At 37.8% G+C, this 21,938-nt stretch overlaps 2 protein-coding genes across 2 annotated transcripts; both read right to left on the bottom strand.

Moving 5' to 3' along the window:
• Positions 1-3,254: 3,254 nt before the first annotated feature.
• On the bottom strand, positions 3,255-10,893 carry marc1 (mitochondrial amidoxime reducing component 1). Its single transcript, XM_020921873.2, has 7 exons — positions 10,581-10,893; positions 9,705-9,875; positions 7,707-7,863; positions 7,052-7,195; positions 5,444-5,505; positions 4,409-4,480; positions 3,255-3,691 (listed from the first exon to the last, which is right to left on the bottom strand). Exons 1-7 carry the CDS (start codon positions 10,829-10,831, stop codon positions 3,565-3,567), a joined length of 984 nt encoding a protein of 327 aa, XP_020777532.1. The 5' UTR covers positions 10,832-10,893; the 3' UTR covers positions 3,255-3,564.
• A 3,480-nt stretch (positions 10,894-14,373) lies between these two features.
• On the bottom strand, positions 14,374-21,086 carry kcnk3b (potassium channel, subfamily K, member 3b). The gene is made up of 2 exons (XM_020921936.2): positions 20,734-21,086; positions 14,374-18,257 (listed from the first exon to the last, which is right to left on the bottom strand). The coding sequence occupies exons 1-2, from the start codon at positions 21,014-21,016 to the stop codon at positions 17,392-17,394; spliced, it is 1,149 nt and encodes a 382-aa protein (XP_020777595.1). The 5' UTR covers positions 21,017-21,086; the 3' UTR covers positions 14,374-17,391.
• Between the last annotated feature and the right edge of the window lie 852 nt (positions 21,087-21,938).

Consider the following 21,938-nt stretch of genomic DNA (forward strand, 5'->3'; position numbering starts at 1 on the left):
TAGGACAAGAGGAGGGTTCAAACTGGACACTGGTCAATAATAACAGAGACAATGTTTAAGAGCAGGTCAACAACCATTCATTTGAGGCATTAGAACTTCCCCCACAATTCTGTACATTTAACTCCTGGGCATCCAAACTCATTCAGACAGGTGTGTTTTGACAGTCACCATACCTTTAAAGGTGCATTGTTTGCAACTTTTCTGCTGGAGGGTGCATGGTATAAAATCTTATTATAAACAGTATTCAAAAAGTATGGTATTAGACCTATCTTCATGGAAACCAAACCAGACAAAGTTACAAGTCACATCTGTGGAGAGACAGCCCCACTCTAACTCAGAATGCCTAATTTTCTCTGTATTTTTGAGCCATCATTGAATAAATGTAAGGTAGAGCTGTTTAATGTGATACTGTGGAGCATTCCATTCAGACCAATGACATATCCACAAGCAGGTGATCCCCAACCAAAAAGTTAGTTACTGCACCTTTAATAAGGCTTGGAAAATTAATTTTAGGTCTCTATCACAATGCGTGTGATGTTATTGAAGCTATTGTGGTGGAATTTAAATTTACTGTTAAAATTAATGAATAAATAATAATAATTAATTAGGGGCTGCAGTTTGGACAATCTGATTTATACAATGTGCATCTCCTCATTACAAGAAATGAACTAACAAACTTCCAAATAAAACACATTTTATAATTAAATTCTCTCAATTCCAATTAGGATCTATATTCCACAAAATAAGGCGAGCAATGTGGTAAATTCAATCTAATTCAGTTCACATGGTGCTCTTTCTATATTAATATTTGAAAAAATATTGAAAACATGAACAGATAAACTATTAAAAGAATCAATTTACTAACGGAAATGTTTGTAGTGGCCTAAACTAAAATTAGATTAGCTTGTTTTTAACTTAAAAATACCTCAAAGTCATTTTGCTATTTGTAGAAGACATATTAACTATAATAAACCACAAGCAATACATTTTTAATAGTAATCTTTCAAATAGCATTTTTAATTTATATAGTTCAGATTTGCTGAGGTGTACAGTGACATAAGTACATTTTTTTCTGTTCTTCTAGCACAATCCTCTGAGTCATTGGGGTCAGATAAAACAGATGGAGTTGGCTTTTTCTGGAGGAATGCTGTATTTTGTCATTGCCAAACATGACACTCCAGTTATAGCCGTTTGGTGTGACTCTGGACCCATTTGTGCACATAGCAGCCAGCCAGTAATGTTCTGGTTTCGCCAAATTTATCTCTTGGCGCAAAAAGAGGGGACATGTGGTGCTTTACAGGCCCATTGTGGTCACTGCTGGGTTCCTGCATCATACCACGTCCCATGTTCTAGTCTTTAATGTGCTTTAATGTGTTATTTTATGTTTATCTAATTGATTTGGCTGACAGATTTGGGCAAGAATACTAGCTGCATTCTGTAGTATGTTGTATATCTGGGCCACTGTGTGGTTTAACTCAGCCTACAAGTTGGGTAATTACAGTTTTGAATAGAATAAAAAAAAAATCAAATCCAAAGAATAAAATTGCTTAAAAGGGCCACATCACGCAATTTTTGTATCTATTATAATGTTGTTTCCTCAACTCAAACATACCTGGAGTTGTATTTGTTTCATTCACACATAACCCTGCATATTTAGAGTTCTTCTCCATCCATCCATCCATTATCTTCCGCTTATCCACGGCAGCAGTCTAAGCAGAGACTTCTTCTCTCAAACAGAAAATGCTGTGTTCCACCTTGTGATGTCAGGTGGTAATACATGAAGTGCTCAAATGTCTTTTTAAACTCCTTGCATTTTCACTTGAATCATTTGGATGATTTCAGCCCTGGAATTGCTGATCCCTACTGAACACAAGGTAAAAGGTAGCTGTTAATTTGGAAACTACTGCTTCATGACCGTGGAAAGTGTAGACAGGCTAGTAATAAAGGTTTACACGAACATGTGTGAATGAAACTAAACACAACTTCAGGTATGTTTTTGAGGAGGTACATTCTAACATGACTTAAAGCACTCAAGAGTCAATTTTGGTGTACATGTACAGCTGAACTGGTGAGACAAATGAAAGTGAACTGTCATATCTGTATCCATAACCATAATTGCAGGAATGTTTAATTAATACATAATTTATTTTCATTTTTGTTTTAAATTTTCATAACAACCTTTCTAGCCGTACAATAAACCAAAGCATTCTTCTTGATTTCATTATTACTTACACTACTAGCTATTAACAGTGCAACAGTGCACTTACTGTAATTTCTACCACCACCATAACCCTATATTATCATAAAATATACTAAAACAGAATTTGGTGCATATAAAGGTGTCATAATTATAAGTAACTAAAGCTTATACATGTATGTAGTTGCAATATTTAGCTCAATGCAGTCTGTTTAGCTTTACTGTACATATGCTGTCCTTTGATGCTGGGAGTGCTTTAGACCGCAAGCCCCCCAGGATTATAGACCTAGTCACCATAATGATCCCACTGGTTTTGTGCTGCAGCTTTTTGGGCCTTTTAAACCCCAGATTGAATAGAAGAAATGGTTTCCTCTTAAGTATATATCTTGTTTAGGTGAGGCAGCCACACAGATGTTTTGAAATGCCTAGTTCCTGTAGTGAACACATTCCCATTGCTCTGTTTGTCATTACCTGCGGGTCTTTGAAGTAGTGACAACAGAAACAGTTACATGAGTCACAAGGACGTGTGAGGTTAACTATTGTACAAGAGTAGCATTATGGTCAGGATTTTGTGATAAGATTACAGGCAATAATACACAATTAAACTAGATTTTAGTAGAAGCACACTGCATATTTTTATATTTTATATTTAAGTGGCCATGATTCCATCTCCAAGGAGATGACACTGCATTGCCTGCAATTTTCCACAGTATGGCATTAAACTTATCTAACTTGAATTTATTCAGTTACAGACACTTTTATTGCTAAAGAATACTTTGATTGACGCCATGGAAAGTGCTTTGTTAAAAACCATACAGTAAAACATTAAAGACAAACCAAGAATGTCTCCAAGGAGACCAGCAGGTGGCGTACCCTCCTCCTGAAAATTTATAATTCACCTTTATAGCAATGTTAAATGTTTTAGTTTTTTTTTCCTTTTAGACAATTGCACTACTATAGGGCATGCATGCAAGTTATGAGAATGGATTACTCTAAATGTCCCACCTCTCAGAGCCTAAGTCCCAATGTTGAATAAAAACAAGCAGAATACATGGAATAAAATATTAACAAATTTATTTGTTACGCATGGCAGTTGTAGAATAAAATGTGTGCTAGTGCAAGAATATATATGGACTTTTCACATTTTTTCTCTTAGATTTTGATACTGATTTGGCAGTGGATTTAAAATGTGTTAGTAAACAGTTAATCATTTTTTTTTCTTTTTAATTGTTAATTTCCTCTAAAAATAACCATTAAGTGCACTTATACTGTAGACACCAGTGATTATTGTGATGCATACTGAGTGCTGATAAAACAGAGGAATGTACTGCACCTTATCTGGTATTTTTGGACAATATTTTATTTTCTCAGCGAACAATCTTGAAAACTTCATCTCCGACCTGTAAAATTCCTGTTTTCCTCACAGTGTGCAGCTGTCCAAACAGAGGAGCTGACTTATAGAGGTGTTTCTCAGATGGATCACACAAACGGTAACTGGAAAAGATAATGTTGTAACACTATTAGCTACCAAGCTTTTTTCAAATACAATTCTGATTATTTTATAGCTTTCAGCAAAGTTTTATTAAAATCAGAATCATTAAAAGGGCCCATTATATGACATTTTCTGATCTATGTTATAATGTTGTTTCCTCATCAAAAACATAACTGTTTTGTTTCATTCACACATGTTTAACACACAGATCCTGCATATTTTATCTGTTCTACGTTGTGCTGTCATGTTGTAATACAGGAACCACTCCACTGTGTTTTTACACTCCATATACCTTCACTAGAATTATTTGGATAATATCAGCTCTGGAATTGAAAATCTCTACTCAACAAAATGCAAAAGGTAGTTGGTAAAACTACTACTTGTAAACTACAGTTTCATGACATCACAAGGTGGAACAGAGCATTTTGATGTTTGAAGATGTAGAAAGGCTAATAAGTAAGAGTCAAACATGTGTAAATTAAACAAAACACAAGACCAGGTAGAGTTAACAGCATTCTAACATGGCTCGAGACTTAGTAGAGTCAATTTTGCGCAATGTAGGATCTTGAAAAAAAAAAAGAGGTGTGTTTTTTGTACAAGGGCATAATAATAATAAAAGTATTGGTAATAAACTTGATGTGGTGATAAATGAATACAAGACTACAATACTATAATATTTTACAATATCATAATATCATTGTAGTTAATATTGTACAAACCTTTTCAGTGTGTCTAATGGCTCTTTCCTAGATATTACACCAGTTTCAGGATCAACTGTGGTGAAAATGCATCTGTGAAAACATGGTCACTATTATCTAAGGTAAATTCCAATGCAATTTTAAACAAACAATAAGCAGCTGCCAGCTACTATTTGAGTTTAAAATTTTCATGCAAATTGAGCTCTTCCTGTTGATCCCTAAATTAAATCCATATTATATTATCATTGTTAATGGATAGGTTTAATCTGGGTACTCGGAGACAAAATCCTCCAGCTATACAATGCTGACCAAACCTAACTCAAGTTTGTAAAATGGGTCTCTGGTACCTTATCTTGGTTAACTAACAAAGAGCATGTAACTGACTAAAATTGTTAATTGCAGAAGTAAGATTGTTTGCATTTACATTACATGTACTGACAACCTTACAAATAGTCTTGTAATTAATATTTTAATGCTTACTACAATTCTCAGGGTACTTACAGTAGTTTAAAGGGCCTATATAACCCTATTTTATGATCTATACTATAATGTTGTTTTCTCATCAAAAACAAAGCTGGAGTTTGTTTTATTTCATTCACAGATGTCTAACACAGCTTGCAATGTCAAGTGGTAATACAGAAGGTGCTCCACTGTGTTTTTAAACCCCACACATCTTAACTGGAATCATTTGGATGATTTCAGCTCTGGAATTGCCAATCTCTACTGAACTAAAAGTAAAAGGTAGAAGTTAACTTCCGCTTCATGACATTACAAGGTGGAAAAGGAATTTGAATTCTAGAGATGTAAACAGACTAATAAAATAAATTACTCAAACAACAACATGTTACCATGTCAAGTTATTTCAGTGTAATATAGGACTTTTAAACCTCCAGAAAATAATACAATCCACTGTATTTGTGTGATTAATTTGGTCCAAAACAATATAAACACATAGTATGGCCTGTTATCAAATGCTAATACTACTAATGGCCGTGAACGCTGTGAGATTGTGCATTGGCAACGTTGCGGTGACACTGGCTCCTGGATCGGTGTTACCTTCCACACGCCATCACACGCTTCAGTCGCACGCTGCCAATCTGGATCTCCTCCCAAGAGTCCTGAAAAAGCACAACATTTGGTTTGAGAGATAAAATTAGTCAACGCTGCTTGCTCCGAACAGGGTGCTGCGTATGAGTCAGACCTCAACCAAATGATCATTATTTAACAGAAGGGAATCCAAACAATAACAAGAGAAGAAAATGATGTAGTGACATTCAGCAAGTGGTTTCTTATTGGTGAAATGTATGGTTAATTATTGCCATTTTAGTGATAGTTACTCTTACACACAAACAGAGAGCAGTAGCCTTGGTCTGAATCCAACTGAACCAAGCCATTTTGTAACACTTTATGGAATCAGTCTCCATTAAAGACTTCTTGGCAAGTGTATAGATACTAGGGGTGTAAGCCAAAAATCTGTTCAATGATATATCACAATGTTTCATTCACTGTGGGAATCTCATATCAATTCAAAATGCATATGACTATATTTTTTAAAGTCATGTTTTTCATGAAAAAATCATAAGATTCCATTTACTGAGGTTCTATTTAAGGTGTGCTTGACGGTATTATTATATGTAATTATTGATAAATCACAATATATAGTCATGTCTTTTAGTATTGGGATATATCGTGATATACTGAATCATAACAAGCATATAGTGATATCTATCGTATCACCATACTAAGTATTATTTCGTATATTTTAAATTATTTTGTTACAGCACTAGTTTTGTTGCTTGTCTAGAGGAAGAAAACTCATTTATGCAAATATTTGACATTTTCAGTGTTTTGATGATTAAAATGGGTGTGTTTCATATTAATTTTGCACAAGAAGTGGTTTAACAAAGACTTTTTGTATCACAGTCAGCTGTCATTTAGCTATTATTTTTTTATTGAACATGTATTGAATTGATTTGAAATATATTGTATCGAACTGAAAGTGCACTGCATCGAGATATGTATCATATCGTGGCCTATGTATCGAGGTAGGTATCATATCTGCAACTTCTTAATGATACCCAGCCCTACTGAGGACTACTGCATTAAGTTAATCAGGAATCAGTTGAGATATTCGTGAGTGTGATGTAATATTAAGGGCACTGTGGGCATGAAATTCTAGTGAATTTTGTTATTCACCATACATTTATAATTAGAAAACCTTTGTAGTGAATTAGGGTACTGAGAAATATATTGTATCGTGAACCCTGTATCGGGATCATAGACTGTATATATAAATGGACATAGCTAACCTGCTGTAGAACTGCTAGCCTCATGAGCTTCATTTGGAGCTCCTTTAGTCCACTTCTTCTACAGTCTATGACTGGGATATGTATTGTATCATGTTCTAGGCAGTACTCAGCCCTAGGTGTGTGCGATAAATAAACCATCAAGTTAAAGTACAAACAGTATTGAAGCACCAATAGTTTTAATATTATAACTAGCTAGAATCTGTTATACACCTATAGAAATGTTCCTTTTACTTAGCTATCCCTACATACACACATACACAGACACTTAAACTGTACAACATGCGGTTAATTTGATAGAGGAACACATTTATAGCTTCAATAATTTTCTTTGTTTTATAGTAATCGAAGAACTGACCTCATCAAAAGGTTCACAGTCGCTGATGATGACATTTGGCCGGAAACGCTCCACTGTCACAGGCTTCTCCAGTTTGCTGCTCAGGTCCTTCACTGAGGCTTCAGAAAGAATCATCACAGGGCCACAGTCTGGGTATGCCACCTCCTGGACAACGACGACACCACAAGTAAGTCAGTTACCCTCAGTCAGTCACTGAGCTGTTAACAAGATATCTAGCCTGGTCTAAAATAAATTTGTAGGAGGCACACTATAGAAACTAGAAATATACGTTCTGTTAATGCTTTTCCTGCAATATTTCACAATATGGCATTAAATTAATCTACTTGCAGACAAACTGCTACAGGTCAGGTCTGTGGAGAGGTGACCTCACTCACAGTGAAGTTGTTTTTTCCAAAGCATTCTAAGGCTTAATGCTTAATGCTTTAATGCTATATTATGGAACATTTCAATTAAGGCAAATAGTTTTACATTAAACCTGTACAAAAACCATATGCACATTTTTAACTGCATTAGGGCCTAATCAAGGACAATCAATTAAAAACGTAACATAATGCATTTTATAGTAGCTACTTCGACAGTTTATTTTTCATAACATGATTTGTATGGAGCAATATTACCTTTTCAACATATTATGCAGTTCTTAGAATAGGTTTACCTCATCTTTTGGGAACAGTGTCTCCTCTGGTTTCCTCCCCTTCATCTGGGGTTCAAAGTGCACGAGGCGATAGGTCTTTTCTGCTTTGAGATAACGAGTGACCCATGAGGAGGCATCTTCTCCACAGTCCCTTCCTTGTATGTCTGCCCCAAACACTCTGCACAACACATTAATTAGTGTTAAGATATGTGCTTTTTCATATCTCTCTCTCTAGATATATACACAAACACACACATTTGTTTTTCGACCTGCGAGAACCAACACAACAGAAGAGACTCACCAGTTGTCTAAAAATAACTCTACAGAAATAGGCAAGAAGATGTGAAGTTTTCAATCTGTTTTAGTTCACAAATTCTTTATCAGTGTTGTCGAGTGAGTGCATCAAATCATAAAGAAATGTCAAGCCAATGTCATTTGTTCCTCATGTAAAATCTTTTATACACTTTAAAGCAGCAGAATGCAGTGTGTTAAGTGCCTTGCCCAAAGATAAGCTATACAATGTTATCTAAAATGTTCCTGAGTCGTAGGATTGATTTTGCTGCCGTGCCAAACAACTCCCTAGCGACAAAAGGCTTCATCTGAACTCAAATCAAGCTATAAGTACATAGAGATGAAATAACTCTACATCAGAGCTCTTCAACAGAGGGTCGTGACCCCTTGGGGGTCACAGAGGTACTGCCGGGGGGGTCATGAAATCTTTGGTTGATTAGTGTTTTTTGTTTGTTTGTTTGTTTTGATATTTCTTCATTTTTGAAGGATGAGGATGAACTGGTTTTCTGTGTGTTCAGACTGTTCGCTCCTTCATCACGTCTGTCTCGCTCTCATCATTCCCTCATCTCTCCCTCCCTGTCAAACTCTACATGGAATTTATTGTTTCTTCTAGGCTACATGTGAAGAGGTTTGTTATAGCTTTACTTTTACGCACAGTGGAACTTAAGCTCTGTACACACTAGAGCGCATCGGGAAAGGGTAAGGCAACTTCATTTCCCGGACTGCATTAACCAAGCTCCGCACTACGCAGTCAGCCTCCTCTCTACCCGCTGAGCGACCGGGAGAGGAGGGGGAGCGAACAGGAGGGGAGGGGGGAGTGGTGTCTTTCCTCTCACTCCTCAGATCAGAATGACCGTAAATATTCAGTCTACTATATCAAACTCTTGTCCATGCATGCTGTGACTCCTCTCTCATTTAATCCAATCATTTAAAAAAAAGTCAGATTTTTCCGTAATGTCGTTGCTCCATTAATCTGGCCTTCTCAGAGTCACTAGGAGTGCACACAAAAGCACCGCTTAAAGTTCAGGCCTGAGTTAGCATAGACTCAGGCTTATTTCTGTCATGAAATGAGTTGAGGCTTAAACTGGAGATGGAGCTAGTTTCAGCTCAGGATTTTAGGATAAGCCTGGACTTGTTAAGCGACTTCGATGGAATACCCCCCAGTATTGAATGTACAATAACAGAGCAGCTGTTTATACATGACACTAGGCCCAATTTAATATATAACAGAATCGTATACCATATATATAGTACGGGGTCCCTGCCTCCATCAGTTTGGGGGTCCCTGGTCTGAAACACATTGACGATCCCTGCTCTAGATATAATTGAAGTTAATTAAAGGTCTTATATTACGTCAAATTGACTTTTATTATCTTTAAGCCATGTTATAATGCTGTTACTTCCTCAAAAACATACCTGGAGTTGCATTTTGTTTCATTTACACATGAGTAACCCTGCATTATTAGTATGTCTAGCTCAAAATGCTCTGCGCTCTTGTGATGTCATGAAATGGTAGTCTTCAAGATAACAGCTCTTTTTACCTTTAGTTCAGTAGATTGGCAATTTCAGTGCTGAAATTATCCAAATTATTCTAGTGAAGGTGTATGGAGTTTAAAAACACAGTGGAGGACATCACAAGATGGAACAGACTCCAGGTATGTTTGTGATAAGGAAATAACATTATAAGACAGTTCAGAAAATAGCATAATAAAATATATTTTAAATGACCTGCAGTCGAGGACCCTGTTTTGAGGATTCTCCATGGGGACTTTGAGCTCCTCCATATTGGGCCCGTTCAAACAGACTTGTCCCGCCTCACAAGTCAGTCTCATCAGGACCAAACGGGGCTCCTGTCGCCCGGTCACCATGTGGCCATCCTCAGTCACCACCATCCAGTGTCTGGAAACACAACATGGGTAAAGGAATGAAAGTCAGCATCTTGTGATTATACAACAAAATGGCCAACACATGATTAGCTGTTCACAGTGTAACAGAAACTGGAAACTGCCCTCAACTCTGTCTCTCCCACCACCACCCATCTGCCCGTTATTGCTGGCATCATGATCAGACAACTCTCATAAAAACAGAGGTGAGTCCATCCCACTTGATGGCTGTAGTGGACTGCACTCTGTACTGACCTCTTGGGTAAAAACAAACAGACCAGCCTAAATGGGCAGAAACTTGTGGGCTTTAATAATAAGTTACATGATAGATGCCACAGATATGCCTGAAGCAAGAAGAGGATTCACTTTTGGCACTGGGAAGGGAGGAAATAATGTATCCCTACTTTCCCCAACGGTACATGGGCCGTTAAAGTGAAGTGGGTAGTCTTTACAAGCACTTGCATCATTTACAGATGTTTAGGCATATGGTTTCACATCACATCATTACGGTGGGAATAGGCATTTAGTCAACAAAAATACATGTACAAAAGGGGAAATGGTGTGATAAAATAGTCTAATAGTAATCCTGACTCCCTGTGTTGTTGGGCTTATGCAACGTGCCCTGTGTGATAAACCCACTCATAAACTGTATATATCACAGTCTACTTTATGTTTCCACTTGTTGCACTGGTGGAAGTGTCCCTCGTCGCGCTGCACTCACCGATCCTGCAGGTCTCCAAACTTGAGCCCAGTTCTGAGGCACTCGGCGAGCGCCACGGAGAGCGCTTTCCCAGATTTAAGCGGGTGAACAAGAAGCTGCGACACGACGCCCACGCGCACGAGCTTTTCTGGTTTTCGCAGATATTTATAACCCACCGCGAGGCCGAGCAGAGCAGCGCCAGCCCCGCCGATCAGGAGAGCCACTTTCCGGTGTTGGGCCAAGGCGTTCACAGCCGCTGCCCGGAGTTCCATCTTGGAGCAGTTTATTGTGAATGGACATTGAACTTGTGTTAAAGAGACAGGACCTCTCGCTGCTGAGCGTGATCTGGGTGAACAGCTCCCTCGGCTGGTTCCATAGGCTCATAGCGCACAGGGCCCGCCTCTAAAGGCCCTGCCCCCGCAATGACCCCAACGTGAACTGTAACACGGTCTGAATAATGTTTAGGAAAAAATAACCCACTGACTCGGATTGATTATGAAAACTCAAAATAGGCTTCCAGGATACAGCAAGGTAATAATCAAACCCACTGTTGTATTTTGTTCGCCTGTTGGACCACTGTTCCTTCAGACCTACAGAGCTGTAATTTTGGACATGTTTTGACCTTACTGATCACAATTTGGCTCTTGTTTATTTAATTATATTCAAATATATTGAATCCAACCAGTGTTTTGAATGGTTCCTTTCCCTGTGTCACCTGTCACCTGCCTCTCAGACCAGATTACGTCATTTGAACTTCTCTGTGCAGTTATTTCAGTCTGTGACCTGGGTCTATGGCCAAAGGAGAGTGCAGCAGATGCTCTGTCCACGGGGGGGCAGCACTGGGACATGTCCAATAGACCCTTCCTTCTGTTCCCTTTCTGTGAGTGTGATGCCCTCAAGGGACAATTGGCAGGCAGTGGGCCAGGCTTTTAGATCCACTGTTGCAAAACTGCGCAAATGTATCCCAAACACTTCACCATCTGTAGTGTCATCAGAGGTTAAACAAAAGGGAGATTAAAACAGTGAAGAACATTGCTGCATTTTCAAAGTGTCTTGTTCAAAGGAGCCAGACGACTGAGGAGGGACAATCTGGGCCTTAAGAACTTGGAACTAAATATAGCGCCAAGACTTCACACTTGACATAAGGGCAATGCATGATGTCCGCTGCTTAATTGTGTTCCTGTGCATAGAAGAAGACAATAATGCAAGGTAGGAAAATGAAACAGTTAGTGTATATTTATATTTTTCCCATTTATTGTTTATATTAATGATGTTTATTACTAATGTTGTTTATTAGAAAGCACAGTGCAGCCATATTAAAGATTCTACGCATTGACTGAGCTGATCCCCGTCTTTAGTAAAGGGTCCACTTATAGTTACTAATTGGATAAGGGATGAATCATAAGTTAAAGGTGCACTGCAGGGTCTGCCACCTGCCTACCTCTATGGACATGTAATTGCTTTCCCATAAAAAAACAAAAAACAAGGTTATAGGTTAGATCTGAGAATAGGCAAGCCTCCTCACAGGTAAGCAAGCATGTAAAGACAAAGATATTACGTTTACTGCCATACTGTGGAACATTTCAGGGATAAATGGGTAGCATGTAGACCTGCTTCTAGAAAATAAATGTATTGCTGGACTAATTATAAAGGGTGTCTTACATAAAAACCCGTGCTCAACAAATTTGTGCACGACCAGATTGAGTAGTGTTTATGGAGAAGGATAAAGCTGTTTAAATAACAAGAAAACAGACTGTATCTACAATATGTTAGCATTATAGTGGTGGCTATATTGTAGAGTAACACAGTGAACATGTAATGGTCCTCCTCCATATAGTGACTCACCTGCTGTAGGTTGTCCGGAGCTGGAGCTCAGTCAGGGCTCCCAGGGCCCAGCCATCTGGACCCAAGGGACTTTTCTATACATTCAGCAGGCAGGGTTTTCTCACTGTACACGACGATAGAGCGGGGCCTGGGCTGTGATCACTGTTTATGTGGTCACGCTAAAGGTCAGGAAACAAGTGTACCAGTCTTTTGAATAAGGAGTGGAGACTGCACCTCCTACACTTATATACACTATTTATATTAACTATATATTCAACCATATATTGGTGATTAAAGTACATTAATTGATTCATTTCATGATTTTTATAAAAACCCACTTGATATTTGATTCTTCTATTTCTACACACAAATAAAAAAATACAAATTTTCTTTTTGAAATGTATCTATATGATCTATAGTAATAATAATTAATTAGTCTTATATAACACTCCAGATGCTCAAAATCACAATTTAATTATTCATTAAACTACTGTTATAGCCACAGCTGCCCTGCAGATTAACAGAAGCCAGGCTTCCAAGCTGCTCCATCAGTCCTTCTTACCACCACCATCACTGACATACACACCTCTTTTATACTAGATAATATGGGTGAAGTGTCTTGCCTAAGGACACAATGACATCTATATGCTCTATATGATTATGATTTTGAGAAAAAAATTGAAATTTTACCCAGTATTTTAAGATCATGGTGATTTTTTTTTCTAATAGCTATTTTGCATGTAGGGCAAATGGGTAAAAAAATTGAATATGTTAAATGTGGGATGGTCATGCAGGGGACATAACACACGCTAAAATAGTGCAAGAGTTTCCAACCTTTTTCCTTGTGTGAGCTACCTTTACAAAACAAAAATATCAGAGAGCTACTAATTTTGACTATCACATGAAATGTATTATATCCAAGAGCCATGAACCATAAACCATTATCCATTATTTAGGGCACAAAGTTAGGCATCAAAATGATACATGTGCAATGGTAAAAGGCGTTTAATCAATCAAATTTTACTTATTCAGCACAATACGTGTAATTCAGTAATGCCTTGACGAGCTACTTGGAAGAGGGTGGAGAGCTACTTGTAGCTCCTGAGCTACAGGTTGGAGACTCCTGCAATAGTGCAGTAGTGGTCATTCATTCACATTCATAAATAGAACACATCTCTGTATATTTTTGGACAATAAATACAGCAATCCACTTATTTAGGATAAAATATCAGACATTTTATTGTACTTATATTTCTCTTAATTCTTTATAACTGGCCCAAAGTGACATGTTTGTGCAATTCATGTTACCACACACATCTCTTTGAAAATAACAATGCAAATAAATATTATACAGTTTTTTCAAGTGTTGACAGGCAAACAGCTTCAAGTGTATTGTGTTCAAGTACAACTTTGCTCCTGCCTTAAAAAGTCTCCGGTACAGCTCTTGCATATAGCGTGCATTTGGCTGCTGCAGTCTGGCTTATTGGAGTTGGTCATAAAAAACTGTTATCTTTCAGACATTAAAGGTCCCATATTATGCAAAATTTACTCTTGTGAGTTTTAAGCCATGTTAGAATGTTGTTACATCCTCAAAAAACATATCTGGAGATGTGTTTTGTTTCATTCACACATCACAAGGTGGAATAGAGTGTATTCTGTTTGAGAGTAAAACTCAGCCTAAATATGCAAAATTTATGTGTTAAACATGTGAATGAAACAAAACACAACTTCAGGCATGTTTGTGATAAGGAAATAACATTATATCATAGATCAGAAAATAGTATGATATGGGCACTTTAATAGAAAGTGGTTTACAACGTAACATTATGTCTCTGCTATTTTGGAAATAAAATAAACATACCAAATTGTACCATGAACATGAAACATGCAAAACAAAAAAAAAAAAAAATCAGTAAAGTAACAAATCTCATACAACTAACAAAAGTTTTATATCTGTAAAATAAATACAGAAACAAAATTGGGACAAGGGCAACAAAAGTCTGAAAAATGCAGTTTCAACATTTTAAAACAAATCTTCTAAAAATGTGCATTCTATTTGTGTGTTAAATCTTCATAAAGTACTGGGATATTCTAGTTTTAGCATCTGAAATGCAGTTTTTGTCCACTGTGAAAGATCTAATTACCAACCTAATTTAAACTTAACAGGAAGCAACATCAACACATGTTCGCTGTAAAATGGACAGAGAAATGTGAGAAACATGGATTTTTCCTTTGACAGACTTTTACAGTAATTGCAGATGATTGACAAGTGCCTCATTATCCTTTGTCCCGAGTTGTAAAGCCCCTCCCATCTGCCACTCTGAACGCTGGCTTAAAATAGGTGCCATCTATAGCTCTGTGCAGATGCAGCTTGGACTTATATTCAAACAAGCAGCGCTATACACGAGCTGGGGAAAATAACATACTGATTTGGCTCATATTGTCATTATTGCTTATTAATATATGAGGAGATCTTATGCAAAGTGTTTAACCAATAAGCAAAAGAAATGTACATTCTTTAATTATGACAAAAGTCCTTAAGCCTTGTGCTCATATGAAAGTAAACAGCATTTGATTTGACTTTTCTAAGTTATTGCATTGCCAAGAACTTTTTTTTTTTTTCAGTGGAGTGAAGATAATTCAAGAATAAATAAGACATGTTTTAAAGGTGGATCATGTAACTTTTCTGGTGAAGGGTCAGTCACCTCCTTCTCTCCATGGAGTTGTTGCCTGGAATGTTCCACTCTGCGGCATTACATTTATTTATCTCTATGGAGACAACAGTTGACGCCACAGGGCTAGGTTACATGTCTGATCTGTGGAGAGGCAAGCCCACTCACAGTAAGAATGCATGTTTTTAGGTCAATAAAAACATGTTATTGAGTAAATACAAGATGGATATGTTTAATGCCATACTGGAACATTCCAGACAAAACAATAACATCTCCATGGAGACAAGTTACATAGTACAGCTTTAAATATACAGGGTTGTTATAAAACCCGCTACTTCAGTTTATAGGGATTAGATTGTGATTGCTAAATGGTCAGAGGATCCCTCCTCTGGTCAGCATCAAAAGGAATAAGCAATTTTGCATGAGTTTGGAGAGTGGTCTTAAAGGTGCTCTATATCACTTTTCTGGCAGAGAGTCCACCATCTGCTTGTTCCATGGAGATGTTACCGCTTTGGCTGTAATGTTCTACAGTATGTGATTAAACTCTCTATCTCCATGGAGACAGGCAGGTGACAAATTGTGGAGAGCGGCAAGCCCACTCATAAATTCATGGATGATTTATCAAGGTATTTTTGCAAGAAAACATCTGCAATTTAATAAATACCAGATGGATTAATGTCATACTGTGAAACATTCCAAGTGAACCAATAACATCTCCATGTATACAAACAGGTGGCGGACTAGGCACCATGTAAAGTTACATAGTGTGGCTTTACTGGTACAGTACAGTAGGATGTTTTTATGTTTTAGTGTCACTGCATTTGTTTAGTATCAGCGCTGTTATTGCAAGAATCACATTTCTACTTATGTGAGTTTTCTGAGTCCATTGGCCCATCCAGTTTGTGATTTTCTGAACTTTGTTTCATTACATAATTTTGCCCACAACAACAGGCCGCTCCACTTTGAGTCATTTTGAGTTACAGTCATTTCAGCTTAAAAACACAAAAACATGACAGCGACCTGGTTTAAACTGTAACTTACTGATCTGTACTGGTTCAATACAGTCTCCATCGAATGGAGTTTTGTGTTTGCCATTTTATCTTCAAAAAAGTTTTCCAATGTGTGCATCAAATTTATAGAGTCAAACGCACAGCTACCAAAATAAATGGATTTTACATATATACGAAGATATACTCATATGTTAACTATTAATTTACCATTGCATTTCAACTGATATTTTGGGAACTTTTCAGCATTTAAATGATATATTATTTTGTTTTAAATTGTGAGTTGCAATTACATTAAGATCTTCCATTACTCTGAAACCACTGATCGCTTGTGTGGGATAGTTTGTTATTATAGCACACACCAGTATCATTTCAGCAGTATTTACCTTTTGCAGTACCGGGGTTAACAGAAACAACAAAACACAACATTTAAACTGCAACGAAACCTCTGGGTAACATTATTGGAGTCCTTACAACATTCTGGGACTGACTTCTTTCAGATGGGAGAGAACAGCCGGATCGCTGATTTTGGTCTCTCTTGGTAAACAATAGAAAGACTGTGATTAAGCCATGACTAATGAAATCTCTCATTCACGTCCAACTATACTCTGGGTTTGAGATGTTGACACTGTACACCACATTTTTAAATCACAAGGGCTGGACCATATTTCAAAATAAAATAAAAAACTTAAACTTAACTTTCCTGCTTGTTGGAGATGTTACTGCTTTGCCTGAAAATTTTCCACAGTGTATGGCAGCAAACTTATCTGTCTCCATAGAAACAAACAAGTGGCACAACCAAGCCAGGTTATAGGTCAGATCTGTGGAGAAGGGAGTGGGAATTAGTTTTTCAAGGTATTATAAGCAATAAAACACCTAATTGAATGAATGTAAGATGTAGTTAGAGTTTTTATTATAGAGTTTGATGTGACATTGTGGAACATTTTAAGCAGAGTAATAACATCTCCATGGAGACAGCAAGTAAAATGCACTTACTGATTTATAAAGCCTACATTTGTCATACCTTGTGCAGCCCCAGTGTTGTCATCTCTTTGCATTAGTCTTTTTAACAGGACACACATGTCAACAGTTTTAGACCAACCCTTAAAAGTCTATGTGCGTACTCCTTCTCAAACATATATTATCTGAGCAGGACTTTTCTGCACATGGCACACTCCCTCTCCGCGTCCGCCTGTTGAATTTTGGGTTTATAGCACCACGAACGCTCCCACTCTTTGCGCCTCTTGCCAAATTTCTGTCATAGTTTTTGGCAAGATGGCCGCATATAGTGCTGTATTGTGTTGTCCAATCTGCTGAATTGGATGGAGGCTACACCGAGCTGCGTCTCTTAAAAACTCTAAAAGGAGAGAGGAAACCTGTTGTTATTGAGCTAATATTGGTGCATTGTCTTGGCGAGCACATACAGCCTGTAGTCCCTGGTTCAACATAGTGAACTGTGCTGTCTGTTTGAAGATAAGGGTCTGAAATAGCCAGTTCCGGTATCATTGACGAGGAGCTTTGCAATTTCTCCTTACTTCTATACCAAAGACAGGAGCATATAGTCTGGAAATGTAAAACTTCTGTATAAACACCCTTTAATTCTTTCGATTTTGTCTCTGCTACAGGTGTGGTGGCCGTGGATAGTGGCAGAAGTCTTGCCACCTCTGCTCTTGGTTTATTTATTGTCATCAGTGCTTTCTGTTTAGCGTCTCTTCTCTCATCTTCCGTATTCATTGTCAAAAATCTCAAAACAACTAAATTCAGAAACGCCCCTATTACGGTCAACCCCATGAGGATATAGACAAAGCAGAAGGCAACATATCTTGGATCATTTTGCAAAGCGTCGTCCTTTTGAAGAGCTACGTAATCTCCAAATCCAATCGTGGTCAGTGTGATAAAGCAATAGTAGAAAGCATGTAGAAAACTCCACCCCTCCGATTGGGAAAACAAGATGGCGCCTATGCAGAGGGTGCTGAGGCAGGAGAAGAATCCCACCGTTACCATGTTAGCCATAGAGACCTCAGTTCGTCTCATGCCCAGGCACTTCTTGGCTTGGTGCAAAAGATATCTGACAAAAGTGTTGATGCGTTCACCCAGACTCTGAAACATGACCAGGGTGAGAGGGATCCCCAGCAGAGCGTAAAACATACAGAAGACTTTCCCTGAGTCTGTGCTGGGGGCCGCGTGGCCATAACCTGGAGAGAGAAGAGGAGAGGCTGTTTAGGTTGGACTGTTCATTTAAAGGTCCCATATTAGGCTATTTTCTGATCTATATTATAATGTTGGTTCCTCATCAGAAACATATCTGGACTTTTGTTTTGTTTGATTCACACATGTTTAACACACAAACCCTGCATATTTAGGCTCCTTGAGTTCTTCTATCAAACAGAAAACACTCTGTTCTGCCTTGCGATGCCATGTGGTAATAGAGGACATGCCCCACTGTCTTCACTTCATCTTCATCATTTGAATGATTTCAGCCCTAGAATTGCCAATCTCTACTGAAGGTAAAAGGCAGCTGTTAATTTGAAAACAACCACTATATAACATTACAAGATGTCACAAAGCTTTTGAGCTGTCGAGATGTAGATTAATAATAAAAGTTTACTCAGACATGTATGTTTTTGAGACCGTAACGTTATAAGATAGCTTAAAGCTCAGAGTCCATTTTATGTAATATAGGACCTTTAACTAAAACATGTTATATTTAACATTTTCACACACACACAAAAATATATATATATTTTTTGGGGGATTTAAAAATTTAAAAATTTTACTTCCTTGTATGAAATCATGACTTCAAGCTAGGGAATTCCATAACTGTTCTTGTATGCAGGGCCAAAACTCCTCTAATGTACACGGAAATTAATATTTGACAAATGCAAATATTGGACAAATACTTGTCAATGCCCGATCACTTGAGAGGTTTGAAACCAAGTATGGCTGGGCCTACTCAGTACTTGGACTGGAAAACAGTGGTAATACGGTGAGGCAGCAGTGGCTTTAGTGGAATTTGTCATTGTGTCCTTAGGCAAGGCACTTCACTCACCCACATTGCCTAGTATGAATGTGGAGTGTGCATGAGTGTTGGTGATCAGCCCTATTTCTGTCAGCTCATAGTAGCTTACCATGACAGAGTGTGGAGTGACTGATTACTGCACAATTAAGTGTGCAAAAAGTGCTATATAAATCAAATGCATTATTTTTATTATTATATTAATCAAGTTTCAGTCATTGCAAACTGGCAGTGACTCATGGCGGGCTTTTAAAACCAAAAGGTCTACAGCTAGTCCTCTGATAGAAAAGTCTGTTGTTTGGAGCAGAGGTCACACTTTGGAAATTTTAAATAGCATTTTTTCATGTTTTAAATAACACTAATTAAAAGTGTGTATTTTGCTATGTGGTTGACCGTGTGTAACTGTGGCTTGCCTGAGTCTTTCTTCTTCAAGACATTGGTGATGGCTAATCAGAGCATGATTTGTCTTTTATATGGCCTGCAAAATCCAGTCTGATTAAATATGGTGCACTATGTACCTTTTTTGTCTCCTTAGATATGTTATTACTTTCCTTATAATGTTCCCCAGTAGGGAATATATTGTGCATAATATAGTGAATTATGGGTGTATACTTTCAGCAACAATAAAAAACGTACCTTGCCATACCGTCTATGCCTCCTTTTGAAATACGACTTTGGTGGATTTTTGAATGTGAGAAAATAAATTGGCTTGTCCAAAAGCTTTTATTAGAAATCAAATGCAGGAATTCCTGTTCTTAAAATTCTACGCTTTCATCACTGAAGAATCCAAGCAGAAAGTGTTACCACCACAACACAAGCCAATGTGCAAATCCTTCAGTTGTCTTAACACATCACTTCTCACTTCATCAGAGTAGACCCACTGACATGAACAAATGTGATCTGATATTACAGCTTCAGCTCCCACTCCACAGAGATTTTGTAAACAGTTACAAAAACAAAACACATTGGTATCACTAACCTCAAGTGTGAAAAAAAACATGGCATTTCTGTAGTAAACTGCTGGGCCTACAGGTCTTTTGTTTTATATAATTTAAGATAAAAAAAATATGGATACTAACTAGATCAAAATAAATACTAAATGAATGGAAGCTTATCTGAACAATAAATACATTTTTAAATACAAATGTTATCTTTTCAAATACTATACTAAAAAAAGGCTATATATCTCAAAGAAATGTTTGCATCTTCAACTGGTCATTTAATTGTGTGGTTGAAGTGTACACAATGAACTGAGAGACTGTAAAAGAACTCAATGTGATTACCTTGTTTTGCATAAGCCCTTAAGATAAAAAAAAAACAAAACAAAAAAAACAAAACGATAAAGTTCTAGGTTCCTCAGGCCCTGGTTGAATAGGCTAGTTGTTTGTGATTGATTGTATTGATTGTATCCTAGTTTTGTACTTTTTCTTTAATTACCATTCCAGCCAGATGAATTTAAAGTCCAGCAGTCCCACAATAAGTCATATTTTAATGTCAGGGGACGTTGTGAACGTATAGACTACACGCTGAAACATGATTCATTAAAAATTAAAGCACGCTGTTTTTATCATGGCTGTCTCTGTGCACTGGTGCTGACGAGACGTGACGAGATGACCTCATCTCTGATGCTTGTCCCGAGAGCTGATGCCACTCACCTATGGTAGTGATCACAGTGATGGCGAAGTAGAAAGAGCCGGCGAACTTCCACTGGACCCCGGCTTTGTGCGGTTTTAGTTGCAGCACCACGGACTCCAGCTCCTCGAAGTTTTCTTTGGTTAAGTTCAGTTTGCGCATCAGCTCGTATTTCCGCGCGTCGAGTCTCCGCTTGTGACTTTTCTCCTGTTTGGACTCGAGGGTCTCAAATACCGCGGCTCCCACCACCAGGTAGGTGAGGATGCTGACTATGAGAGCCAGAGTCCGCGCGTTTTGCCTCTTCATGATAAAACACACCCTCAAACGCCTGTTGTGTTTTTTTTTGTCCGTCTTTTATTCCCGACCCTGTCTTCACTCCTCGAGTCCCGATCCAACAGTGAGGCGCGTGGAGACCGAAAGAGCTGTTCTTTCAGCACCACCCCCACATCACAGTTGGGTTGCTACTGTATTTGGACTATTTGTCACCACTTTATATTTAGATTTCGCTGAGGAAAAAAACTGGGCAATCCCACGGAGTTTTTGGAGTAGGAGCTTTACGCACACGCTCTGTGTCCAATAAGGCCAAAATAAACAGCGTTTCCTCCAACAAGTAGCTCGCGCTGCCCTTACAGAAAACTAAGTGTAATCCTCGCGGCCATTTGAAGGTAAAATATTGACCTATAGTGGTTATTTAAACAAGCAGCGTTACCGGCTGCGTAAGTTGTCTAGCAACCTCGAGATAACGTTTCTTCTTCTCTGAGTAAATATTTATACAAGGCACATCCGGTCACAGGTGTGGAGCTTAATGTTACCTGTTCATTTAGAAAGAGTGAAGTAATTGTTATTTTTTCTTAAATTTTAGGCCTACTATACAAGTCCAAGTCCATGCGTATTGTTTTGATCTCACTATAAATGTGCCTCATGCTCCATACAGGAAACTCTCCTTTCTGTTCTCATCAGGTTGAGAAAGCATATAACCCACTAGTTTTACTTTATTTATTTACTTTTTTGCATTATTTTGAGTTGAACTGAGCCATTAAAATTTTGAAAAGATGTTTATTCAACACCTGCTACTGTATTCAAGTTAGTTACGTAAGACAGTTTGAACAAGACTGAAGCTGCAATGTCGTCTTTAAAACAAATACATGAACGAGGAGGAAGGAAATTAGTTTTAGTAGTCAACTTTAGAAAAGCACAAAAGACCTGTTCATATCAGTAAAAGGACCTG

This window comes from Boleophthalmus pectinirostris, unplaced genomic scaffold, assembly GCF_026225935.1.
Source record: "Boleophthalmus pectinirostris isolate CB_2022bp ecotype Guang Dong unplaced genomic scaffold, ASM2622593v1 HiC_scaffold_10, whole genome shotgun sequence".
Taxonomy (NCBI): Eukaryota; Metazoa; Chordata; class Actinopteri; order Gobiiformes; family Gobiidae; genus Boleophthalmus; species Boleophthalmus pectinirostris.

Coding starts and splice junctions, on each gene's coding strand:
- marc1 (XM_020921873.2), bottom strand. CDS start 10,831: ATGGAACTCCGGGCAGCGGCTGTGAACGCCTTGGCCCAACACCGGAAA. Junction 7,864..9,704: donor AACAGGGTCCTCGACTGCAG/GTCATTTAAAAT, acceptor TGTGTTGTGCAG/AGTGTTTGGGGCAGACATAC. Junction 5,506..7,051: donor ACTGTGAACCTTTTGATGAG/GTCAGTTCTTCG, acceptor GTGCTTTTTCAG/GACTCTTGGGAGGAGATCCA.
- kcnk3b (XM_020921936.2), bottom strand. CDS start 21,016: ATGAAGAGGCAAAACGCGCGGACTCTGGCTCTCATAGTCAGCATCCTC. Junction 18,258..20,733: donor CACTGTGATCACTACCATAG/GTGAGTGGCATC, acceptor TTCTCTCTCCAG/GTTATGGCCACGCGGCCCCC.